The sequence below is a fragment of the Poecilia mexicana genome, unplaced genomic scaffold (assembly GCF_051168715.1).
Source record: "Poecilia mexicana isolate PSO_F unplaced genomic scaffold, ASM5116871v1 scaffold_2, whole genome shotgun sequence".
In the NCBI taxonomy this organism is placed as follows: Eukaryota; Metazoa; Chordata; class Actinopteri; order Cyprinodontiformes; family Poeciliidae; genus Poecilia; species Poecilia mexicana.
Genome location: NW_028263371.1, coordinates 931,574 through 957,626, shown reverse-complemented (window position 1 = coordinate 957,626; position 26,053 = coordinate 931,574). Strand labels below are relative to the sequence as shown.

General features: G+C 39.9%; 1 protein-coding gene across 3 annotated transcripts; it reads right to left on the bottom strand.

Moving 5' to 3' along the window:
* Positions 1 to 1,805: 1,805 nt before the first annotated feature.
* fam193a (family with sequence similarity 193 member A) lies at positions 1,806 to 24,752 on the bottom strand. 3 transcript variants are annotated; one of them, XM_088008655.1, is made up of 23 exons: positions 24,321 to 24,752; positions 21,990 to 22,064; positions 20,324 to 20,566; positions 19,460 to 19,635; positions 19,202 to 19,369; positions 18,003 to 18,252; positions 17,792 to 17,916; positions 17,510 to 17,657; positions 17,349 to 17,423; positions 17,185 to 17,259; positions 16,988 to 17,100; positions 15,822 to 16,064; positions 15,091 to 15,247; positions 14,773 to 14,919; positions 14,272 to 14,550; positions 13,191 to 13,413; positions 12,760 to 13,113; positions 10,665 to 10,947; positions 10,389 to 10,575; positions 9,937 to 10,176; positions 7,850 to 8,702; positions 3,298 to 3,379; positions 1,806 to 2,750 (listed from the first exon to the last, which is right to left on the bottom strand). In XM_088008655.1, exons 1-23 carry the CDS (start codon positions 24,540 to 24,542, stop codon positions 2,657 to 2,659), a joined length of 4,812 nt encoding a protein of 1,603 aa, XP_087864781.1. In that variant the 5' UTR covers positions 24,543 to 24,752; the 3' UTR covers positions 1,806 to 2,656. The 3 variants fall into 3 exon arrangements, with proteins under 3 accessions (XP_087864781.1, XP_087864786.1, XP_087864791.1); XM_088008660.1 differs by having other exon boundaries at positions 12,808 to 13,113; XM_088008665.1 differs by lacking the exon at positions 21,990 to 22,064.
* Between the last annotated feature and the right edge of the window lie 1,301 nt (positions 24,753 to 26,053).

Here is a 26,053-nt window from a genome sequence, read left to right as displayed (position 1 = left end):
TGGTTTTTGCCAAAAATCAATCAACTTGTCGGTATACTGTGTATGGGATGTACATGTGATGGACAGCAGCATCAAGCTCCAGCCTCTTCAACAGTTGTAATTATAGTTAGATCACAAATGCATTTAACTGAATCCAAATGTATCTGTAAATTGATTAGTAACACATGTAAATAATGTCTCATCTAAAAAATTTTGAATATGCATTCCAGTGAGGGACATTCATCAAAGTACCTTTTGAAAAAAAAAAAAACTAAGTAGGTATTCAACATAATTTCTTAGGAAATTCACATTTCTGTGTTAATGCTTTATTTATATATAGTTTTAAAAGTTTTTTTCCCCATTGGCTGGAAGTGGAAAAAACATTAACAGAAAGCTAATCAAAAACATCTGTGTGGAATTAATCTACATGTGTTTAAATTACTGAACTGAGCTACAGAAAGCTCAGAACTTTTTAATAATATTCTAATTTATTAAATAGGTCTATCACTTAAACCCATTAATCATTTTAAATGACTTGAGATGAGATTTGTTGGGAATTGACACGATATAAATTAACTTCATTAGTTCCAATGACTGCTTGAAACCAATGGAAATTCCAAATATTCTTCATGATGGAAAAGAAAGAAAACATAAGAATGATGCTTTAGTTGGGGTAAAATGTCAGGAGACAAATCTGGGTTCATTTGTATGTTTCCTTCCCCTTGTTCACACTCATAGCAGCAGGTTCAGGAAAAGCCACAATTAGTTAAGGCAGCAAAACAGGAGATAAAAATTCCTCCAACTAGCAAAATGTACTTACCTTCTATTCTGATTACTTTAATGAAAAGTACTTTGTTGTCCAATTTTTTGACACAAAACACTGTTTTTCCATCTTAAAACAGTATCAGGCATTAGTACAGGAATGGAGCAGTTACTGGGGTCACAACGCACTATAGTACCTTTATCCAAGTAGAAGAAACATTTTTCATTCAATGAGATACTAAAAGTTACCCGATATACAGAAGAAGGTAGGAAAAAAGTACTTGGTCAAGCCAATCTGAGTTTGTTTCTAAGTCTAGATAGTTAGACTTAGCTAGCTGCAACAGGAAGTTAGAAAAACAAACCCATTTTGTTTTGTACATGTTGAATAAAAGGTTACATAAAAGCACTGTAACTCAAACATCATTTTCACTTGATTCCGTTTCAGATCATGCAATGCTAGCACTGCTGTACAGCTGGCTGAAACAGGACGTTAAGAGGCAAATCTCTTATTTAGGAACATACTAGAGAAAATGTTATCTGTAGTTATACAAGGGGACAGAAAGAAAAATCATTTTAGTAATATCTAAATGTTACTTTTTTATCTGTCCTCCTTTTACAGACAGAACCATTACCTTAGGGGAACAAGAGAAGACACATCAACTCAAGTCTGTCACTCATTTTTCATTGAAACAAACCAACTCTAGCAGTGCAGCACAGCTAGCTTTAGAGGGAAATTAGAAGAGTGGTTATTTGTAACTGAAATGAACCATTGCTTTAAAAGTTTTGGAATTGTTCCTTATTGGTTTCATTGTTTTTGACATGTAGCAATCACATAATGTAATGACTATGGTCAGTAGTTTTGCTGAGGAAGTTGCATAAATATTAGCTAAAAAGAAAGTTTCATCCAGCCATGAGTCACATCATGGCCAGGGTTACAGGAAGCTGTGGATTAATTTCAACAAATCAACCTTTTCCTCTTTATGCCTTAGTATAAAGTGTGTGTGTGTGTTCTTTGACATTTTTTTACTGGGTGCAGAAAATAAAATTTGACACAAGACACGTAAGCCTGCCATACTACTGTATTCCATCTTTCAAAAAGAAAGACAAGATTTAATATTACTTAACAATATGTTAAAAAGTAGCCAGACTGGCTTCAGTGTTAATACAATATACACTCTATAACATGTTGATAGTGTGAGTATTGTTCTTTTTTGATTTCATTCTGAAAGTATTGACACAAGCTGACTACAGGTCAAAAAATAAAAAAAAGAAACTAATTTGACTCTTTTTTTTAAACAGAATTTAAAACCAAAAGAAGAACAGTGTCAAGTATTACGGCTTCCTCCTTTCTATGAAATCAGATGGAGGCGGTGGAGGCAGAGGGAAGTGGAAACCAGCTAACCAAGCCTATTCCCTTGTCAATCGAGTGGATCAGACGCTGTGGAACGATAGGATAGTAAGCCACAAAATGTCAAATACACCTTTAATTCAGTAATTTCTCTTTTTTTGTAGTTTCCATAGTCTCCTTTTTTTTCAGAAGGAAACCATCCAGAAATAGTAAGCATCTTTTGACTACAGGTTTGCCAATGGCTATTTTAGTCAAAAGAAACCTTCATCTCAGACTAAAAGCACACAAGCACGCAAGGAAGATTAATCAGATGTGAAGTAGCATTTCATGATTCTTTTTGTGTTATTTCCATTTAATCTGTGCAGGTAAATTAGTCCAGATGGATTTGTGTTGGAACCACATAGGAACAAGAACAAAGCAAGGCAGCGTGGGTGTGATTTGGGCACAGCAGGAGAGAGATTCTGTAGGTGGAGGGGGCACTATCAGGTCAGGGGTGGAGGCTTTTGGGGCAAGTTTTCTTATAGCAATAAGGGTTCTGGTTTGTAGTCTGACATGTTAACAACACCCTTAGTGTGCAGCAAATGTAGCTTTTTTCAAGCTAAAGTTCGACCAGTTGATGGAGAGCCGCTGACGGGTCTGTCTGGCAGAGTCCAAGCAAAATCTGAAACGAAGGAAAGGAAAAAAAAAATAAGAAAATAAAAACGGAAAAATGTACCAAGAGAAGCTTAGTAAAATGTTTTGTAGTAAAAAGTGTCAGTATTGAATTTTCCTGTAGCATAAACACTCATTTAATATTTAACGCTCAATTCTAGAGCGTTACCATCAACAGACACCAGCCATGTTTCCATCAATTTTTTAAGCACATTTCACAGTAGCACATTAGAAAAGGTTGATGGAAACGGCAACATTAGAAATGACTTCATCAATTTGCCAAAGAAGTTGTTGCGTTTGCTGGACGTGGTTTTAATCTTTTCTGAAAGAGTTAATGTAAAAATGGGAGATGGGAACATATCTGACAATAAATCTAATTTTTTTAAATTTAATTTTAAAATGTGTTTATTACAACCATAATCCAATTATTTGGATTCAAAACAATCCTAAATAAGCTCATCACAGAGTTATCCCTTCTATTAGGTACATATAAATGGTATTGATAACTGGAAATGCTGGAAAAAAAAAGTACACAGAGTTGCAATAAAATAAAATACCTTTTGAAATACTCCACCTCCCTCTCTGTCTCGTCCATTTCTGTGCTATCAAGGTCGATGTCTTTGGGCAAGAATACATCATCTGGAAAAGAAACAAAAGAATAAACACACATAAATATTAAAAAGCTACATTAAAAACAGTTTTGGAATTTTTCTGCATGTTTGCTTTAGTCAGTTTAGTTGAGAAGTGTGCTGGTCACACAATCACAACCCACACTGTGGCTTTACCACAGACAGACCAAGATGCCAACCAGTGAGAAAATAGATGCTAGCCTAGTGTTCATTTTAGGATTCCCTTTAATGCAGAAACACTTAGTAAAAGCGGGAGATGTGGGAAGTTCAGTTTTTTATTCTGTGCGTGGTCCAGAGAGGTTGCACTGATCCCGTGTGCACTTTTATGAGGGTTTTTTTTTATGTGGGTGTGTGTGTGTTTTCGGGAACTGATGATCTGACAGGACAACCCGTCCTTCCCCGCTTCCCGGCCATCATTTGCTGTGTTCCTCCCTTTCCTTTCTTCATAAGAAAGAAAAGGGAGACAAAAAAATCTATTAAAATTGCGAATTAGAGTTGGTATAAAGAAAAAAAATTGAGAGTCAACATAACCATATGATTAAAAAAAACTTTTAGAAAAATGCTGATATGGACCCTTTTGTATGTTATTGTTTACATCTGGAAATTATGTGCATGTGCACAATGCTGGAGGGCAAAAAAGATATTTTACATGCAGTGCATAGACCTGGAGATGTAGTTATGTAGGAAAAATAACGCAGGAAAAAACACTTTTTTCTCGCCCTGTCAGCTATGCTATGCACAGACTCATTGCCATAGCAACTGACAAGGCTATTTTGTGATTCAGGATTCAACACCAAAAAAAACTCAAACATTTACCACACAAAGAATAGAACAGTCAGACCGTGGAGTATTATGTTTTTAGGCTTGATGTTTATTTTGCGATTATTAAGTGAACGACGTGATGGATTAGCTGCTGCCGCTATTAGCTAATCTAACACAGCCGTGGTGGATTAGCTGCTGCTGCCGCTATTAGCTAATCTAACACAGAGGTGGTAGATTAGCTGCTGCCGCTATTAGCTAATCTAACACAGCGGTGGTAGATTAGCTGCTGCCACTATTAGCTAATCTAACACAGCGGTGGTAGATTAGCTGCTGCGCTATTAGCTAATCTAACACAGCGGTGGTGGATTAGCTGCTGCCGCTATTAGCTAATCTAACACAGCGGTGGTGGATTAGCTGCTGCCGCTATTAGTTAATCTAACACAGCGGTGGTGGATTAGCTGCTGCCGCTATTAGCTAATCTAACACAGCGGTGGTGGATTAGCTGCTGCCGCTATTAGCTAATCTAACACAGCGGTGGTGGATTAGCTGCTGCCGCTATTAGCTAATCTAACACAGTGGTGGTGGATTAGCTGCTGCTGCTATTAGCTAATCTAACACAGCGGTGGTGGATTAGCTGCTGTTGCTGCTATTAGCTAATCTAACACAGTGGTGGTAGATTAGCTGCTGCTGCTATTAGCTAATCTAACACAGCGGTGGTAGATTAGCTGCTGCTGCTATTAGCTAATCTAACACAGCGGTGGTAGATTAGCTGCTGCTGCTATTAGCTAATCTAACATAGCGGTGGTAGATTAGCTGCTGCTGCTATTAGCTAATCTAACATAGTGGTGGTAGATTAGCTGCTGCTGCTATTAGCTAATCTAACACAGAGGTGGTAGATTAGCTGCTGCCGCTATTAGCTCATCTAACACAGTGGTGGTAGATTAGCTGCTGCTGCTATTAGCTAATCTAACACAGCGGTGGTAGATTAGCTGCTGCCGCTATTAGCTAATCTAACACAGCGGTGGTAGATTAGCTGCTGCGCTATTAGCTAATCTAACACAGCGGTGGTGGATTAGCTGCTGCCGCTATTAGCTAATCTAACACAGCGGTGGTGGATTAGCTGCTGCCGCTATTAGTTAATCTAACACAGCGGTGGTGGATTAGCTGCTGCCGCTATTAGCTAATCTAACACAGCAGTGGTGGATTAGCTGCTGCCGCTATTAGCTAATCTAACACAGCGGTGGTGGATTAGCTGCTGCCGCTATTAGCTAATCTAACACAGCGGTGGTAGATTAGCTGCTGCTGCTATTAGCTAATCTAACACAGCAGTGGTAGATTAGCTGCTGCTGCTATTAGCTAATCTAACATAGCGGTGGTAGATTAGCTGCTGCTGCTATTAGCTAATCTAACATAGTGGTGGTAGATTAGCTGCTGCTGCTATTAGCTAATCTAACACAGAGGTGGTAGATTAGCTGCTGCCGCTATTAGCTCATCTAACACAGTGGTGGTAGATTAGCTGCTGCTGCTATTAGCTAATCTAACACAGCGGTGGTAGATTAGCTGCTGCTGCTATTAGCTAATCTAACACAGAGGTGGTAGATTAGCTGCTGCCGCTATTAGCTAATCTAACACAGCGGTGGTAGATTAGCTGCTGCCACTATTAGCTAATCTAACACAGCAGTGGTAGATTAGCTGCTGCTGCTATTAGCTAATCTAACATAGCGGTGGTAGATTAGCTGCTGCTGCTATTAGCTAATCTAACATAGTGGTGGTAGATTAGCTGCTGCTGCTATTAGCTAATCTAACACAGAGGTGGTAGATTAGCTGCTGCCGCTATTAGCTCATCTAACACAGTGGTGGTAGATTAGCTGCTGCTGCTATTAGCTAATCTAACACAGCGGTGGTAGATTAGCTGCTGCCGCTATTAGCTAATCTAACACAGAGGTGGTAGATTAGCTGCTGCCGCTATTAGCTAATCTAACACAGCGGTGGTAGATTAGCTGCTGCCACTATTAGCTAATCTAACACAGCGGTGGTAGATTAGCTGCTGCGCTATTAGCTAATCTAACACAGCGGTGGTGGATTAGCTGCTGCCGCTATTAGCTAATCTAACACAGCGGTGGTGGATTAGCTGCTGCCGCTATTAGCTAATCTAACACAGCGGTGGTGGATTAGCTGCTGCCGCTATTAGCTAATCTAACACAGCGGTGGTGGATTAGCTGCTGTTGCTGCTATTAGCTAATCTAACACAGTGGTGGTAGATTAGCTGTTGCTGCTATTAGCTAATCTAACACAGTGGTGGTAGATTAGCTGCTGCTGCTATTAGCTAATCTAACACAGCGGTGGTAGATTAGCTGCTGCTATTAGCTAATCTAACACAGCAGTGGTAGATTAGCTGCTGCTGCTATTAGCTAATCTAACATAGTGGTGGTAGATTAGCTGCTGCTGCTATTAGCTAATCTAACACAGCGGTGGTGGATTAGCTGCTGCTGCTATTAGCTAATCTAACACAGCGGTGGTGGATTAGCTGCTGCCGCTATTAGCTAATCTAACACAGCAGTAGTAGATTAGCTCATTTAAACACCTGCTCTACTGATCCATCTGTCAGAATTGGTGTGTGGGTGGACATTTTTTTTTATTTCTTAACTGAACAGAAACACAACAAATTCCAAGCAAGAATAACTGAAGTACTTCCCTCTCCCTCACCATTTTTCGTTAATTAAAATTTTTCCTGACCTCGGTATCTAGTTGTCTTAAGACTTGACAATTAGTAGCAAAGCACTGTGTCCCTTTTCCTTTGACATATTAGGCATTTTTTAAGATTTAGTGCATTATATTGACAACTTTATATTCATATTTTATATATATATATATATATATATATATATATATATATATATATATATATATATATATATATATATATATATATATATATATATATATATTTTTTTTTTTTATATTCATATTTTATACTGTATTTTATTTATTCTGGAGTAACCTCACAACATTGAAAGCTCAAAACACTGTCCTGAGCCGTATGCAACGAAATTTCGTTCTGTATACACCTTGTGCATGCAAAATGATAATAAAGTCAGTCTAAGTCTAAGTCAACTTAACAGCTAAAACCAATGGTAGCCATCATCAGTCTGCAGCTTTTTGCCCTCCAGCAGGGAGATTGGGGCAGGATTTTGTGACGTCACTGCAGGGGGTCCATATTGTGCATTTCTAATAAGTCCAGATTTCAAGGTGACGGCTTTAAGCAAGACACTCCCCGTCTATGTGGGATTTTTACTTTGAATTAAACTAGGTCTTGAGTTGTTGCTTTATGTTCCTAGAGTCGACTTGTGAAGTTGATGTTGGGTTGGTAGTGAGGAAGGATTTGTACGCAATCTAAATCACTTCAACTGGTCAAGCCTGAACTGGATTATATTACACTGTACAGAGATTGTCTATAGACTAAGACTTGTGAAACCAAACCTTTGTGTGTGAAAACATAATAAAGGGAACATTTGAATGCATGTTTTGTCAATACAAAGACAAGTATTCTACTGATTAGATTCTGATTGGATTCAAAGAAACCTCAAGTGTTCCCAAAACCTTAAGTTTTTCGTTTGGTGAACCAAATCCTGTGTACTGACTCGCCTGATGAGTGGAGCATGGTGTTAAGGCCCACTGCATCATTTTGCTCTTGTTAGTGAATCTTACTGACACCCACCTATTGAGGTGTTCATCTTGTCCCCCTTCTTCTTCTTGCTTTTCTTACTCTTGCCTTTGGGCTGCGGTGACTCTGCAGTGGGAGGTTTGCCGTTCTGTTGGGGCTCAAAGTGGGAGGCTGGTGGGGGGGATGGCGAGGGGTTTGACATGAGGGGGCTCGTCCTGGCGTCCTTGATTTGGGTAAGGGGCTGTTCTGGTTGCTGCCTTTTTCCACTGACACATCTGCTGCTGCTCCTTTCCTCCCTGCGTAGTTCAGTGGTGGGTGTAGCAGCTGTGGTCTCAGTGGGCCTGACTCGCGTCGCTTTGGTATCTGCTGTGGTGGGGGGTGCGGTGCCGTTAGTCTTTGCAACCTTGTCCACGCTCTTGGGCAACTCTGGGACTCTCATTGACACCGAGTCGCATGGCAACACTTTCCCTGACTGCTTGGCTTTACTCTTATAGCCAACGGAGGAAGATGTGCCGTTGAAGAGGCTAACGGTGGAGTCGGGGGTGTGGGTCTTCTCAACGGGGCACCTGGAGCTGGGCTGGGGTACGGGTTCTAATCTGGCTTCTTTTTGCTCTGGGAAGCGGAGAAGGTTTTGAAGCAGCTGCGAGTTTCCATTCTGAAGGTTATCTAGGACATTCTGAGCTGTCTGTTTGAGGGGCTGTGGGTTATTTTGAGGGGGAGTGGTGTTCTCCTTTGCTTTCTCTTTCTTTTTCTTCTTGGCGGCACGATGCTGCTGCAGTTCCTGCAGCCGTAACAGTTCCTTTTGAAGTGCCGCCTCTTCCTCTTCCTGACGCCGCCGCTGCTCCTCCAGCAGCTGCTGCTCCTCCCTTTCGCGCGCTTCTGCCTCCAGACGAGCTTTCTCCTCCATCTGACGCACAGAAAGACATCTGTGATGAACTGCACTTCCACATACAAATCTGACAGGCTGATCTGCATTTGCATTTAGCCCCCTTCACTATAATAAACATAAATGAATAGTAAATGAATCCAGTTCAAGCAATTTCCTTCTGAAACACTTGATTAATTAGAGTAAATCTGGGGGTAATTTAGCATTAGCCGCTCTGTAAATTCTTTAGAGGTTAACTAGAGATGATATGAATAGAATGTAAAACATGGTGCTTGAGGCAGTAAAAGACTTAGAACAACAGACTTTGGACAACAAGCCCAAAATATAGAGTCAGAGCTTCAATGGGATGGTTCAGATCAAGGGTCTGCAGCCTGTGACTCTTAATAACTGTAAGCATTTTTTTTTATATGTAGAGGTTGAGGTTGCAAACTGTTGTTTTTTTATGATAATTTTCTACAAAATTTGAAAGTCATTCGTTTCCTTTTATTGAACATTTATATTATTTTTATTATTATTTTAAAATTTTGAAACAAAAATACAATACAAACAAATCGCTACAAAAATCACCTATTTTGTAGAAATGTGAATCTTTCAGTGCCTAGCGATTTGATTCAGTTCAGATTTTTAGCATCACGATTTGATTCAGGAATGATTTTCAATTCAGAAACCAATTTTTCTATTCAAATGGTCGAGATTCAATTTCAATTTTGTGACTGACAGGACAAAAAGTCAGTGTAAACAAATAGAAGATTTATTTAAAACTATTCCCTACTGCATCAAATTCCACCAGTTTAGATTAAAACAAAAATAGGTTTTCATTTTAATTTTATGAATAAAATTATGTAACTCAAAATACCAGCATAGGGTCAGCTTAGATGTTGTCTAGCTTTTCTCTTAATTAAAAAAACAGAGAAAATGTCAAAATACAACTTAATTTTTGAGCACTGAGTCCATTCAGAATTCAGTACTGTGAATTGTGATTCTATAGATTTTTTTCTGCCTCTCTACTATTTTGTTTCAAAGGCTCATGAATCTTTTGTGGCTCTAAACATCTTCTGTTCAGCTGGACTCAAGGCAAAAATGGCTCTTAGGGTTTTAAAGGTTGCTGACCTCTGGTTTCCATCGAAGCACAACTACGTCTTAGAACGGCTCAGTCAAAGTTCAGCCCAAAATCCACTCACTCAGAACATTTAACAAAAGTAAACTTAACTTCAGAAAGACGAACCTCATAAATATCTAAACTGAGGCATGTTACCTTTTTTTGTTTATGTCTGGCTCGTTTGGCTGCCTTGGTACTGGATGCGGGTTTGTTGTCTGCACTGTTAATGAACTGGAGGAGGTCCTCCACCCGCCTGTGGTCCTCCACCCCTCCGTCTCTTTCTATTACTGGCTGCTGCTCCTCACGCTTCGGCTGTTCCTCTTTGCGCTTTGTGAGACGCAAGCGCAGCTTCTCTCTCATCTCTGCATAATTTCGGCTGGTCGGAGCAGCTGGAGGCTGATAAGAAAAATAAAAACAGTTTAGAAAAGTAATCAAGACACGTACAATTTTTCAAGGAAATTCAGTAGTTGCGGTAAATGGTGTTTATTAAAATTAACAATGTTAAGTGGCATTCTTTAACACAATAAATCTTTTTAATTGTGCTTTTAACTGTACTTTCTGAACATAATTTCCTCGTCCATTTCAACTGTTTCTCTATGGAGCCTTACCCCGCCGTGCCCAAAGAACTCGCAGTAGCAGCAGTCACAGTACTTCCCTTCCTTCTGGTTGGTGGAGGTGGAGGTGGAGGAGCTGTGCTCGGAGCAGCTGTCCTCATCTGGACTCTCCTCTCCATCATACGGCTGGTGTTCGTACGATCCGCTGCCTTCACACCGATGGCCTTCACAGTCAGGATCACTGAACACATTGGGTTTCTTTAAGCATCTGCTTTACGTTCAAGAGTGTCAATGTTCCTGCATGGCATGAACTAAGTCTCCTCTCCTCACCTGCAGACACTAGTTGGGGCGCTGATCGGACCATCCATTGAGGGCGCTGGAGGTTCAGCAGGCGGGAGGCAAAGGCCCTGATGAGAATCCACAAAGTCTGGAGCCGGAGCGGCCATCTTTGGAAAGGATTGTGGGGTCATGGCAGGGAGATGTGAGGCTGGTGCTGGGGGCAGGGTGGGACCAGAGAGTGAAGGGAGAGAACTCAGTCCCATGGAGTTGTTCCTAGGAGCTGCTGACATGGGCTGTCTGTGATCGTCTTTACCTAAACTGTGAAATACATCGTCTAGAAAAAACAAACAAAAGAAGTCTCAGAATTACTAGAGCTTTTATATATATATATATATATATATATATATATATATATATATATATATATAAAATACATTCTGACAGTAAGAAAACACAGCAGCTCTGACTTCAGTCTTAAAACCAACACTTTGTTTACTGTGAAGTCATGATCATTTATACTGGAATAATCTGTGCACTGTAGAGTTAAATTAAACTAAAACACTGTTAAAATGAAAAACTCCATTGGCTAACTATGGAGTGCTAACTAGAAACAACCAATCAGAGCCAGGAGGAGTGTGTTAGCGCTGTCAATCAACATCTCATCTTGTGCCACTCACACAGGGAGGAGGTGGAGGAGATTACTCTTTTCACAGATTGTCTGTCTCGTAACAAACGGTCATGAAATGGTGACAGTTTTAACAAATATGTAAAAAACATTCTCTATATACTGCAGCTTTAAGGAGGGAAATGTGGTGCTTCAAAGCTGTAGCAGTAGGCTACTGGATAATAAATCGTCCCAGAAATTATTACGATAAACAATAATAATGTCATTTTGAGACCATTTTCAACTGACATAATAATAATAATAATAATAATAATAATAATAATAATAATAATAATAATAAGTGGCATATTAATGCAAGTATATACACTCAAAGATTTAAAAAATATAATTAAACTTCTGAAAAATGTTTAATAATGCAACAGAAAAACATTTGAAATAAAAAATGGATTATTAAGTCTCTGAAACTAAAATTGGATTTAAAAAAAAATGTTAATTGTTCAGCTTAGACAAGAAAAACAGGCAAAAGTGTCAGGACTGTTGTTAAAGAAAAAAAAGGAAAAAACCACAAAGTACTTTGTAGTGGGTGTCAAATATTTGCAGGGTTTTTCAAAATGCCAGCTTTTCAGCGACATTGAAAGGGATCATATATAACTATTGTTGTGCAACTAGAATTTATCAAGCTCATTTTAATTTTTTATGTGATTAATTGACTTATTGCTTATTGTGAAAGGTCTACAGGGCAGTCAAGGTTCTCTCCACCTTGACCGCTGTTTTTTTTAGGTCATAAGGAGGCAGATCTAAGGAGTCGAAGGATGTGAACATTTCAGCAGAAGCCCCAGGCGGAGCTTTGGCCTGAATTAACTGGAGGAATGCTGCTGAAGAGACAGACCATGGTGCATTCTGGGTGGTGTGGGACATCTGCCCACCACTGCGCCGGACAGATGGGTTGAACTGTAGCAGGATGATCTGATGTGGTACTGAGCTGGGAGACAGGGGTCAACCTACCACCTCTAAAATATGTCCGCTTGAAATCTGGGGGAACTCATCTTCACTCCATGCTGCTGTTTACTTTTAAGTTATGAAGCATGGTGGTGAAACCTGAGTCTGCTGCCGTGCAAGTTACACAACAAGTTGTTGCTAGGTAACCACAGAGTGAGTGAGTCAGTTTATGCCACCAGTCTTGCTTAGCTCGCTGTAAGAGATTAAGAGGCTAATACCTTTCCTCTGCCTACATCTCCCACAATGCTGTGTGGTTATGGATTAGAGTTCCATGAACATTCTATCAGATGTATTAATAATTGATATTGATCACGTGTCTATCACACTACATATTGTTATTGGTTTATTGTCTAACCATATTGCAGGTTTGTGTTGGCATCTGTAAAGGCTTCACTGGTTTAAAATGGATTCCACACCTCAATGACATTTACTGCTGCTGTGGGTTTATAGTTCATCCATTATCCAGGATAAAAAGCTTTATAACAGTACAAACCTAACCTGTACTCTTCCTTCCTACATTACCTATAGTGTTGGGTCTTTTAGATGCTAGATGGATGGGTGGGTTATTACTTGACTGGACAGTGGTGGCAGTGCAGGACACGGAGGACGTGGCGGCGGACGTGGCCATCACCACCCGGTTGGTCTCCATGAAGGCATCCTGGAAGTTGTAGAGACACTTCTTCTTGGCGCCGGTCTTCTTCGGCTCTTTGGCTTCTGAAGAGGAGCACGACGACGACGACGAAGATGACAACGACGAGGACAGCGACGACGACGAAGACGTGGGCAGGGGTGTGGGCAGCGGGGGATGCTCCCCCGGGAGGCCAATGGATGTTGGCGGGAGGGGCACGTCGGGGAGCGGAGGTCCCAGCATTTCACCTGTGGACCACCAGAGTCAGAGGTGATGACGTGTTGATAGATAAACTTGCAAGCAGCACTGCGGCTGGGCGGCTCACCTGGCAGACATTCGGGCAGCAGCACAGATGGGTTCCAGCTCTTCATCACAGCAGCATCCCACAGATTTTCAAACTTAAGAGAGAGGCACTGTAGTGAGGTATTCCAATCGCCCGCTCCGCCCGTCCCACCGAAGCAGTTCTGGTATACATGATCCGGTAAGGATGTGCTGAATGCTGGCTGCTTGGCTGCTGAATGGTTGGATGTTGGGTTTGGGGGCAGAGGCTGAAGAAAGAAAATCGTTGGTTAGCAGGAACCTTAAACGTCAGGTTTGGATCGATTCGATATCAATATCTGTATCGGTGCAGATGTCGACAACAATTATAGATCAGTTATTGGTGACAATGTGCCACATCCTTAAGGGCAGATCTATTCAGTCTAAATCTATGCTTTATTATTTATTTTAAATTAAATGTAGAACTCCTAACTGTATTTTCTGAACCATTTGAAATCATGTTTATTTTTACATGTTTCCCTCTAGTTTATTCTTTCACATGTTTGATCGAAGTAGTCAACCTACTGTTTGTGTCAGTTTCAGTTTCTTTATCATTTATTTTACATTGGCTGTTGTACTCCAAATACCACTAACTTCAATTAAAGTTGTGTTATCTTTACGTGTTGGACCAAGTTTGTGAAGCTGTTGGTGTTAAATGAGCTGTACTGGCGCAGAGTTATCAAATGTATTTTTAATTCAGTACATTTATGTCTATTTAAAAAATATATGTATACATATTTTAGGTCAATTCAGCTGTTATTCTGTATCAGATTGGAATAGACGGATACTACAATTCAGATATCTGAATCTCTAGAGAAAAAAAGTGGGTCAGTGCATCCTGACTAGCGTGGCTCTCACATGCTTTGGGCTTAGATCAGATTCAGGCTGTCCCCTTGTGGCAGAGGACGAAGCTACACTGACAAAAAGTGAAACCGAAACATAATGAAGCTCAATGTTGTTCCTGGAACCTTAAAGAAATCCCCAGAGATAAGGAAACAAATTAAATTCCCCTTCAAGTCACTCATTGCCAAAATTAACCAAACATAATCAAGAAGAAAACGTAAGCTGAAAGAACGACACCTTCTCACCTTGTTGTGTGTGAGAGGTGGGCTGGGTGGGTAGAGTGTCGGGTGGAGAAGGGGCCGGGAAAAATTCTGCAGGGGCAGGTGCCCATGGATATGCGGGTACAAGTGGAGGGCAGGGTGAGCAGGGGGCGCCTTGGTGTCTGGAAAGAACTGGTGTCCGACAGTGGGAGGAGGCACGGCGTGGATCCGGCTGGGGGGCAGGCAGGCGGCGGGGCCCGGGGCCGAGGGGTTTGGGTCCTGGTTGCACACGTGGCACTCGCAGGCATGCTGGACCTGTTCTACCTAAACATGGTATTCAATATTCACAAGTAACATTTACATCTGCAAAGTATTTTCCTTGTTTTGTTGCATAATCAAAATATATCAGACAATTTTCTGGGATTTTGCAAAACTGATGTTTGTTAGACAGATAATCCTCCTAAAAAGTGTTTTCTGCAAATGACACATAATAACCTTGATTACAACAGGACCATTCAAAGGAAAGCTCCTAAAGTGTTGCGATACCTGCTGATGGCTGTAAGAGGGTGGCGGACTGGCCGTTTTTCCCAGGGAAAGTACTTCCTGCTTCCCCGGGGGCTCCCCACCAGCCTGAATATTAGCTTCCTCCTCATCGCCCTCTGATGAGCTGCTGCTGCTGGTAATCTGAGGAGACTGAGGGAATTGTAGAACAAACCAAATTAGGAAAAGTAGTCGACGGGAAAGCAGTGGAGTTCCCTAACTACCAGTAAGCCATTATCAAATGAGAGTGGCTTTTCATCATCCAGAAACACAGTGGGGAAGTTCACTGCTGATCTCGGGTACTTTTGCTGAGCAGAAACTCACCCCTGGCTTCAGTGCTGCGTTGACGGCGTCCCCGTTGATGTTACAGTGAAGTCCATTGACAGCGGCCGACACCACGCTGCTGTCCTCATAGCTGTTCATGGGGTAGATGTTCCTGAACTTACTGGACACTGGAGGCACTTCATCATCATCACTAATACTACGGAGAGAGAAGAGAAGAAATCAGGCTGAGGTTTAATTGTGTTTAAATATAAATACATAGATAATACTGAATACTCCCTAATAGTGCTACACTTTATGAACACAAAGTATGAACTATTTTATCAGAGTTACAATAATTCCCATTTCGAAATGACAAACGAAGAAATTTGATTTGATTTTGTAGTTGTGTTGGGTAAGGTGATAAATGGATTTTATTGATTAATCAAATTTGGTGTTAATGAAGATTTCATTTTTGGAAAATCTGGATTTTTTTTTCTGCCAATTCACTACATAAGTTTCCATAGCTTCTATTGATGTCAGCCCTGCCTGGGCCAACCAACTTGTTTCACTGCTTTGTATTTAGTTGGACTCTGACTTTGGGTCAATACCTGCTAAAGACCCCTGTGGCGGTTGAAGATAAATACACGGAAAAGCCACACTGGGCTATAATCCACATGGTCCAAAAAGTGGGGAAAAAAGTAGCAGCTTATAGTCTGAAAAATACGGTAAATTCCATACTTTTGACAGCTGTGTGGCAACAGTGTTATCAGAAGTGTAACTGGCTTGCTTACAAGGTGCTGACATCTCCTTCAGGTAAGATGAGCCTCGGATGCTGCTGAACTGTAATGGGAGAGCTGGAGTTTGAGCCAGAGGCTGAACTGCCCGAAGATAGGCTGGGGGGGTGCACCTCTGACAGGTAGTCCCGATGTGGCTCCCCCTGTAGGGGCAGCTTGATGTGGAGGTCCTCGGCGATGGATGAGTCCATGATTCCACACGTTAGGATGTGGGAGAGGCTGCAGTCATCACATGTGCACCTGTTGGAGAAGCAGCGGCGTTGCTTTTGGCTAACTAAGACTTCAAAAAAAACTCCATTGCACATAAAGATAAAGGCATGTAAACAGCATTTCTCACAAGTTAGGAGAAATGTGTGAGATTCTGACACTTCACAAAACAGAGTTTGACTCTCTGATGAAACTCAAGCTTTTTCTCATTAATGCCAAGCAAAGAAAAACAAATGGCATGAGGGAGGAGTTCTAAAGGATATAAACGAAGGCAATATGGACTTAGAACTTTATTGTGATATGTTGTGGTACTTGTGTGATAACAATATAAATGATAATACAAAGTATTACTTATTTTATTGGGTAACTAGGGTTACTATATGATATAGCATTCATAGCATCAACACAAATATTGTTCTTGAAAAATATTCCCATTTGAAATAGGCTTCTTCAGGATGGCACTTAAAGTGTGATCACATTTTAAAATGTACTGATATTTATTGATGCTCTTGTAGAAAATAGCAGAAATATCATTCCCGATAATACTATGAGGTTTTTTTTAATTTACCATCAATGACAAATTGTGAGAACAATAAATAAAAATTCTTATGAAAAGATTTTTTTTATGATGAATGAGATATTTTGACCTATATTGCCTAATACTCCTGTAGTAGCCTAATAATGCTACTACAGTTTTATTGTTCAATATATATCAATATCAGTTTGAATAGCTCAAAATTTTGCTTCTTATTATTTATTACTGCAGAACCAACTCTGTGAATTGTAGTTGCTGGACTCCATCCAACAGGATGGACAGATTCTTCAAAAAAGCTATTAAATCTGTTTCCAGACTTTACAAACCAGAGTTGGAAAATGGTCAAAAAATGTAGAAATGAAGATGGATTCAGGTATTTTGACCTATATTGTACAGCGGACAGTAGATGATGGAAACCTACCGTCTTCTATAGTTACAGTTTGGACAATCTGGAATACTAAGACGAGATGAGAGCATCCTCATAGTGTCTGTGAAGTTGTTTTCTCCAGTGGAGGGCTTTTTAATGTTGGGTTGCTAAAATGACAAAAATTATATACATAATCGCACTAAAACATAGGTTTACCTCCAACATGACAGGCTCAAACATAAATAACCTACCTGTTCTTCAATGAACCTCCTCTGCTTGAAGAACTCCCAGTCCTCCTTTAGCATTCGCTGCTTTGTCTTTAAAGTCTTGATGGTATCAGAAATGAAATCAACAACAGTAGTTAAGGATTAATAAAGATGGACAAAAAAATCTTATCAGTGAATTTTAAACTTACATTTTTGCTAATCAAGGACTTGTGTGGCTCTGTTTTTTGGCTGGTCAGACTCTGGCCTTCCACCTTAAAAAGCAACTATAAACAAAAGACACAAACACTCAGAATCCTCCTTAGCTACAGTCGTAGAAGCCCATCTTGTGGTTGATCTGTTGGGTGACTACCTGCTCATCGACATAATCATCAATTCTCTTCTCACACTCCTGCCACTCAGCAGCCACAGAAGCCAACTCCTGCTGCAGCTCCTGGTATCTTTCCAGCAGCGTCCGATACGTGTCTTCATTATACGAATCATGAGAGGCTGTACCATGTCTGGAAAAAACAAAGTTTGACTTAAAACAGCACTTAATAACATATCAAAGATGTTGCATATTTGAACAGAAACTGGTCATTGTCATTATAGTCAGAGTCACTGTGTGTATTTTCAGACAGAAACAATATCTCACTTCAGCTGTGCAATAAGTGCTGGTAAACTGTTTTGCAGGATCGGTTCAGAGAAAACCAGGTTCTCAAAAAGGTGCTTGTTGTGCAGCTCCCACGTCACCTGAAACTTCTGCAGGTGCTCATTCTCCTGGAACCAAAGGGAGAGGAACGAAGTGTGAGGAGGGAGAGGAGCCGCCAGCAGCCGGCACTGTGAGTAGGCCGAGGAAAACTAACCAGAGTGAGGAGGAAGCTGCTGATGGTGCGTGCAGCCTGACACAGGGCGTTGTACTCCTCCAGCAGCAGAGAGAGGAACTGGTGGGCCTGAGGAGGACCGTGAGCTGCGGCCACAGCGCCCCCTGGAGGCCCTGCAGGCTTGGAGCCTCCAGAGAGGTGCTTCAGAAGACGCACCTTCATTTCTAAGACGTATTCTCGGGCCTGCTGCTCCAACCGCTGGTAGAGCTGATATGGATCTTTTACACAGAGCCTGCAGCAGCAGAACATTAAAAATGCTTAGAAATTAATACCATGTTGGATTTGTTTTTTATTCTAACTCTTCCTAAAATGTGATAAAATAAAAAATGAATAAAGTTACACCCAAAATTATTTGTAACTCTGGCAGATATAAATTTAAAGTAATTTGATCAAGAGGTAGACATGTTTAGTTTGAGATGTTTAGAGGATCTTTATATATTAAAATGTTTGCTCTTTTTAATTAGATGTTATTTTATTTCATTTATTTTGAAATACTTCAGCTCATAGGAACTCTTTCAACAATTTCTAGTCATTCAGACCCAAATAAAGAATTTAATGTTTGGCAGATAGATGATTATTCTTTTCCAAGTATATATCGCCTTTGTCAGCGATTTTAAAGAGTAGTAAACCTGTAAATCTATGATGTTTAAAAAAATGTAATGGGGTCAAAAACTTGGATGCACAAAAGAAATAAAGTTAGACGCACCAGTGCTTCCACAGTAGAGATTTTAATCTGCTTAATTTTTTTTTAAATTATATTTTCAATAATTCTTTGATTCTTTTTCTTTTTTAATTAAGAAAAAGTCAGGCGGCTAAGCTACAGAATTTTATGCACAAACCTTCTGCTGTTTAAATATAAAGTGATGGAGTTTGATACAGTATGGAACCTTATCAAATTGTTTTAAATAAATTTTGTATTTGTTTATACTGACTTTTTCTCTCATCAGTCACATCATTTAAACAGACTCACGACCGTTTGGATAGAAAAATTGGTTTCTGAATTAAAAACGGTTTTCTGACTCAAATCATGACTAAAAAACGGAGTTGAATGGAATCATTAGGCACCGAATCTCTAGTCTAGAACCCTGTAATACATTGAAAAGCTTCCACTGTTCAACAAAGGCTTTTACAACTCGAGAGAGACCTCTAGTGGACAAACACAGACACTGTTCTTATGCTACCTGTCCACCAGCTCCTTCATGCCTTCCTTATCCCTCTCCAGGGGCTGGTCCTGGTCGTCTGCTAGTGGGGTTCCCGTCTGCCGGTAGATGCAGCGCACCAGGTAGCGAACCTCCGACCAGTGGTTCTGCAGCTGCTGCGACTCCCGCTCCGACTCAGCAGAGATCTCCCTGTCATTTGAACAGGCTCAGGTAAAGACCCATGACCGGGCTTGCTGTATGGAGAACTCGTTGGCCTCGGCCCGCTCGGTGTGAACGTACCGTCTCTCGTTGCAGGTTTCACAGCTGCACACGGTGTCAGGAGGCATTGGAGCAGCGAGGTCCGGCGCAGGGAGCATGGGTAGTGTAGGCGCAGCAGTACTGAGCCTGTCTGCTGTAGCTGCAGTCTGAGCCAGGGTTCCATTACTCACAGGCATGTGCAGCAGAAAGTCCTGATTCTGTTGGACACAAGTTCACATCACAAGAAGCTGTAAAATGTAAATTTTTTTGTAGCTTTGTTAGGAAGAATTGCATTTAAACCCATTTTTTAAGAGAAGCTAAATCCATATTAGTTTTTATTTTCCATAGCAAACAGTCCTCTAACCCCGATTAAAGGGCAGATTCAATGTTGATCATCATTGCTGTTGATCATTCTAGATTTTTTTACAGCAGCAGCTGCAAATGAGGACAGCTGCATCATTTTTCCTGTTCTGCCTGAGAACCAGACCTAAGAATGTTTAACAACAGCTGTGCAAGTCAAGCTGAACATAAACCAGCATGCAGGAGTATTTTCTCCTTACACATTTCTCCTAATTTTGTAGTTTGTGATCTCCTGGACTAAGTCAGACAGAGAGAGATGAATTTATTTTTCATCTATTCTTTAATTTCTTTAGACTGAGGCATGTTGTGTTGCTCTTCAACCAACCATGGATTCTAATAACTTTTCAAATAGGGCTGGTTTGGTTTCGTTTACTTTTTCTCTTCACTAAATGAAATTATTTTAAAAATAAGTTTGTCTTTAATCAAGTCTTTGTCATAAAAAATTACTTGATGATTTGAAGGAATATAAGGGAGAGAAACACTTATATAACCATGTGGATTACTTTTGAAGACTTAACAATTCGGCTGTCCTTAAAGTGTACTCACCCCTAACGACTGCTCCAGAGTCGTACGTCTGTCTTCCTTCTCCACCGTGCGTCTGCAGTCGGAGCAGACCCACAGAGGGAGCTGGAGGGCACTGGAGGCGTTGGTTGGCTGCGCCATGCCGTTCTGACCAGCAATGCCGGCCTCCGAAGGCACAACGCTGTCCTTACGCTCACATCGGCACAGGAGGCAGCGATCTCCAGCCGTATACGGCGCCCGCTGGTTAAGGCCGAATGTGAACGGCGTCTGAAGGGGAGAAGAGACAAAAACAGGTGAAAAGAAAACTACAGACTCATTTTGAATAAACGACTATTTGGTCAGCTTATTATGAACAGGTATGGGTCGAAGACCATTTTGGTCATTTCTTAATTTCTTTTTACACAACCACCAAACAAAAAAAAAAAAGGTTGACTGCCTTCCAGCATAACTTCATCCATGTCCTGACCAGATATCCTCTGTAACATATTTTATTTTATTGCATTTTGGGTGCAAAAATAAAACATGAAAAAAAAAAGAAAACACTATTTATCAAAAGGAAAAATAAAAAATGCTCAATTAAAAGTTTATGAAATTTATAATTGGACAGGTAGGAAATATGAACTAAACGGTACAATGAAGCATACCAATATTACAAACATATAAAACATTATTTTGTAATTGATATATATTTTTTAGTTGGTCAGCAGCAACCCTTACCACTGGCTTCACCAGTGTCTCATTCTTACAGCTCAAAATCACACAAGTGTGGCCAAACGGGTCAAATTAAAATTTAATCCAATCATATACAAACATGTCATACTGTATGTAGAGGTGGGCGGTATGTTGTGGTACTGTAGTAATAATGACAAAAGTGACAATATGAACTATTTATTTCTTGATTTTTAGGCCTTACAACAATCATATCCTCACAAACACACACACTGCTCTTTAGACACATTCACATCTATAAAACGCTTTTTTGAGACACCAGTCACATAAAAATGTGATTTACCTCACACAGCTGTATCTAATGCCTTAATGTTGACCTCTGTTGCTTTAAGAACCTCCTTCCCTTTACGACACTCAGTCTTCAGTACGTCATCACAACAATGCTTCTTCGTGATGCTATTTATGACTGATCTTAGAGGCAATGTACTGAGAAGTAGTTTGTATGAAAAATTCAGCAGACCAGCAGTTCCACCAGGTGTCTGCTAATTGCTGCCACTAGTCTGAAGGAGCTGTGTGGCGGAAGCAAAGGTCCTGTGGGGAGGGAGCTCGGTTGGACTGCAGTTCCAAGGTGGAGCTTTGGGTAAACAAGTGTTCAGGCACCTCTGAACGGTTCCAACAGGAGACTCAATAATTCTCTAAACACAGATGAATGAGTCACAGCAACACTCCAGGTATGTTTTTGATGATGGAGTGACACAACATAACATAGAGCTAAAAGAGCTGATTTTGCATTATACTCCCCACCCTCTTCCTTTACACTGTGAATGATTTTCATAACAACGTTGGTCCAGCAGAGATTTCCTCTAATCCTTATTAAGAGCAGGTGTGCAGCACATAGAGATGAATAACGCAGCACTTGAGCAAACAGATATGCAGTTAATCACAGTAATCACTGCAAGTTGCTTCACATCATTTGATTAGTAACAGCGGTATATTTACTTATTAAGTGATGCAATTTTACCTGAAGAACTCCGGAGAACTCTGCGTTCACCGGTCCTTCTGCAAACTGAGGAGTAACGCTGCTGTTCACTTTGACCTAAAGTTAAACAAGCAGACATCATTTACAGCCTAGCACTTTCTAATAACATTCAGGAAATCGTGTACAAGCAGAGAAGATTAGATTGATTTGGTTGTTGGCACTGATTGTTTGACTTTAGCTCTGTTGTTGTTTAGCCATGTTAGGCTATATATTGTTGCAATTATATTGCAACAATATAATTACTGTATGCTAAAATTACTATGAGATTTCAGACTCCTCTACAAAATATTACCCAAATTTCCATAAAAATATACATGTATTTACAAACTGAAACAGAGAACATCCAGCTGTATGGTTTAGGCTTTTTTACAAATATTCCTTGTAGCTGATTAATAATCACCTACCAAATCACCAGATTAACTCATCAATATAAATCAAGTCCCGTTCGCTGACATTTGAATCAAGAAATCAGATTTAACTAAGAATTACAGAACAAAACACTGTTACATTTGGATATCATAATCAAAAATGCAACATCATGATAAAAAACACAAAGAGAAATGCTCATTTTTATTTTCAGTTTTGTTTTTTTGTTTTTTTTAAATAGCACTTGACAAATGTGGAGAGTTAAAGTGCTTCTTTAAGCTGAACACACCATGCTGTCAGCTGGCTCTACTCCAACTCAGGCTGCTGATGAGCTTCAAGCCACCTTTCAGCTCATCAATGTAAGGCTTCAAATTGGTTCTACAAGTTGATAACACTGCAACAACATTTTTCTTCCACAAATCATCCCCATTTCTTACATAATGTTGGTATTTAAACCTCTGGGCAGACCTTATCAAGAGAGTACCATCCAATAAGGCTGAATAAAAGCTTTTCTTTCATTTGCATATTGAGCTTTTAGTAAAAATGCCAAAGGCTGGTCTGCACTTTTATTCGCGGAATAAGGCCAGTCTTAATTCTGAAGTCTGGAAAAAATATGTTGTTTTTAAAAATAGGAAATGGTATTTTATATATATATATATATATATATATATATATATATATATATATATATATATATATATATATATATATATGCATGCATGAACTCTTGCATGGTACTGGCTTCATTCTCAGAGAAATCATTTCAGCATCCAGTAATATTGTGAACATATTATCAACATGTTTAAATAAAACCATGACGATACTGATAAATGTAATAAATTTGTGCTGAATAACCATGGAACTAATGTTCTTATATCTCCAATATGTTTTAATATTTTTTAAATATTAAAACATATTGGTCATAGCCTCTACCTGTGTGGAAGAGCTGTCAGCTCTTTTTAAGTCTTCTGTGACTACAGCTGCCATTGTAAAGGGTGGAGTTTGCACCTACATGATGTTGACTCAGACTTGTTTTATTCTGTTTATCCATTTTAATGTTAATGTCCATCCTCCAGTCTGAAACGTTGTGACATCTTGGTGAGACATTCTTTGAAAAGACATTAATCTTGAGTGACTTCCCTTTCAAATAAAGGTTAAATTGATTAAATAAACAAAACTCTGGTTACATTTATGACTTGTAGAACTACTCAAGCTAACAAAGTAACTTTTGAGCTGGCATCTATAAATTGGTCTGTTGCACAGCTCTTAGAAAACAGTGAGTCACATAAGGTTTCTTATTGTTTACCTGCGGTACACGACTCGTCTGCGCTTATTTAGAAATCTAGGGCTGAATAAGTAGTTATTCTGTTTCCTTAGGCACCAAGCCGAGTTTAAAGACAGACCTTTATACATGACATAAAGCTGTAAAACAAATCGAAAGCTGAAGGGAACCTGAGTTTTTAGTTATGTTAGCATTAGCTAGCATTCATGGCTAGCCGAAACCCAGCACACAGTAAGTCACCTGCGTTGAACCTAAAGATACTCCCTAATAATCTTAGCTAATCTCTACCAGCGCGGACTGTATTGGCTCAAATGAAGGTATTCTGACGTCCAGGTTGTTGTCATTGCAGCCAGGATCTCTTAACTTTAGCCAGGGTAAGAAGTCAGTTTTCGGCCAACAAAGTTAGCATAATGTTTACGGGGATATGTCATAAGAAAATAAAACGTGAAGATGTTAGACATCAAGGTTTAGAAATGATTACTGTTTGCCCAAACATAACGGGCATATTAACATGTAATTAAGCCAATTAATTACTAGCTACTCTGCATTTGTTACTTAGCTGGCAGCCTTCCTAAGGATCGGTTCTGGGCCCAAATCAGATGTGTCGTTGATAACACTGTTAGCTACTCACTGCCGTTTTGACATTTATGGAGATACATTCTTACCTCTCCGTTCATGCCGGCGCTGGACCCGATATTCCCGTTGCCTGTACTCCCAGATGTGAGGAAGCTGACGACTGAGGCAGGTGTTGCTGTTCCCGCACAGCCTAGGGCCGGTGGAGCCCCGGCCTTGCCACTGCTGCTGTTGCAGACAGCACTGCAGCTACTGCCACCGCCCCGCTTGTTCTTCCTGCGTTTAGCCCCCCGTTTAGCATCGGTTGGACTCATTTTCTTCAACAGAAGAGGCAAGACAAGTTGCCGTCCGGACTTGGCAGCGTCTCGAGCGGAATGTCTGGAAAAATCACACGGTTATAAAGTCGGGAAAGCGATTAGGAGAGTCCCAAAACGACAGAAACCGAGTCCCAACAAAGTGCAAGCCGACTGCATAGATTCCAATATGGCCTCTAGCCGGATTGCTTCAACCAGACACAGCTTGCGTCAAGACGCAACGTGCGTGACCCACCCAAACAGTTGTGGGAAATTGAGTTCATATTTACGAGAAGGAAATCTGATATGAAAACTCCACCAGAAAAACAAAACAGCTTAATTAAGTTTCTCATGTTTTATGTATCGTTGAGGGACTATTTTTATTTTAGAAAAAAAATGTTTACAGCCCAAACTCAACATATTTTAAGTTTTCTAAACAAACTGCAAACAAAAAGCAGTAGTAATGTTTGTTGACGTGTTCATTGATAAATTGAACAAATGGTATAAACGAGGTATCTATTTTGCAGGTAAAAATTAATATAAATTCATTAAACACAATTGTCAATGTTTGCTAATGTGAGTTCCTTGATGCTCTGTATGACAGCAGCTCTGATTTGTGGAAGTTGTTACACTACATACAAGTGATAAACAAGTGATAAACATACATTTAAATAATAAGATGCCCACATAACACAAGCAGAAGGATCCAATTAAAATATAAACAAGAAAAATATAAAAAACAAATGATAATGTTAGCTGCCTCAAACATAGAGAGTGTTCCAGCATTTCTTGTATCTTGTTAACACTTTCATCATCGTGCTATGGGGTTTGTTTTCTCTAGATGGCACATAGTATTTTTTTCCAAGGTAGGTAGAATTATGAACAGTTCTAAACATCAGTCTATTTTAACCCAAGACCTTCAGGAAACCTGTATTATTTTTGGTTCACGGTGACTCCAAGAATAGATTCAAATCAATCAATCAATGGTTTCACTGGAAAATTATAGTTCTGAAAAAAAAAAAAAACAGAAGATTTGAAGAGGTGTACTGAAGAGGATTTGTCATTGTAAATCTCAATAGGGTGGAAAGACTTTGGTGGCTGTGTCTTCAACTAGCTCATCAGTTTCTTAGTTTTTACATTTGTTCTACTACAACCTCACAGACTTGGCCTACAAGTCTGTTTTTCAACTTAATCACTACATTAAGTTCAGCAGCATGTATCAGAACAGCCAAGTAGAAGCAAAGATTTAAATTCAATAGATCCATAAGTAGGCCTAAAAATCAGTACTAACTGAGCTTGAGAATTTTTGCAAAGAAGAATCTGTAACAATTTCAAACTCTACGCAGTGCATACTTTTTATTAGTTGCATAAAAAGTATGCACTGAAAACCATGCATCTTTTATTTTCCAGTTAACAATTAGGCCCTACTTTGTGTTAGTCTTCTTGCACATAAACTCTAAATAAAATACATTCAAGTTTGTGGTAGCAACATAACACAATGCGAACAAAGGTGGCTGTACAGTACTGTAGCG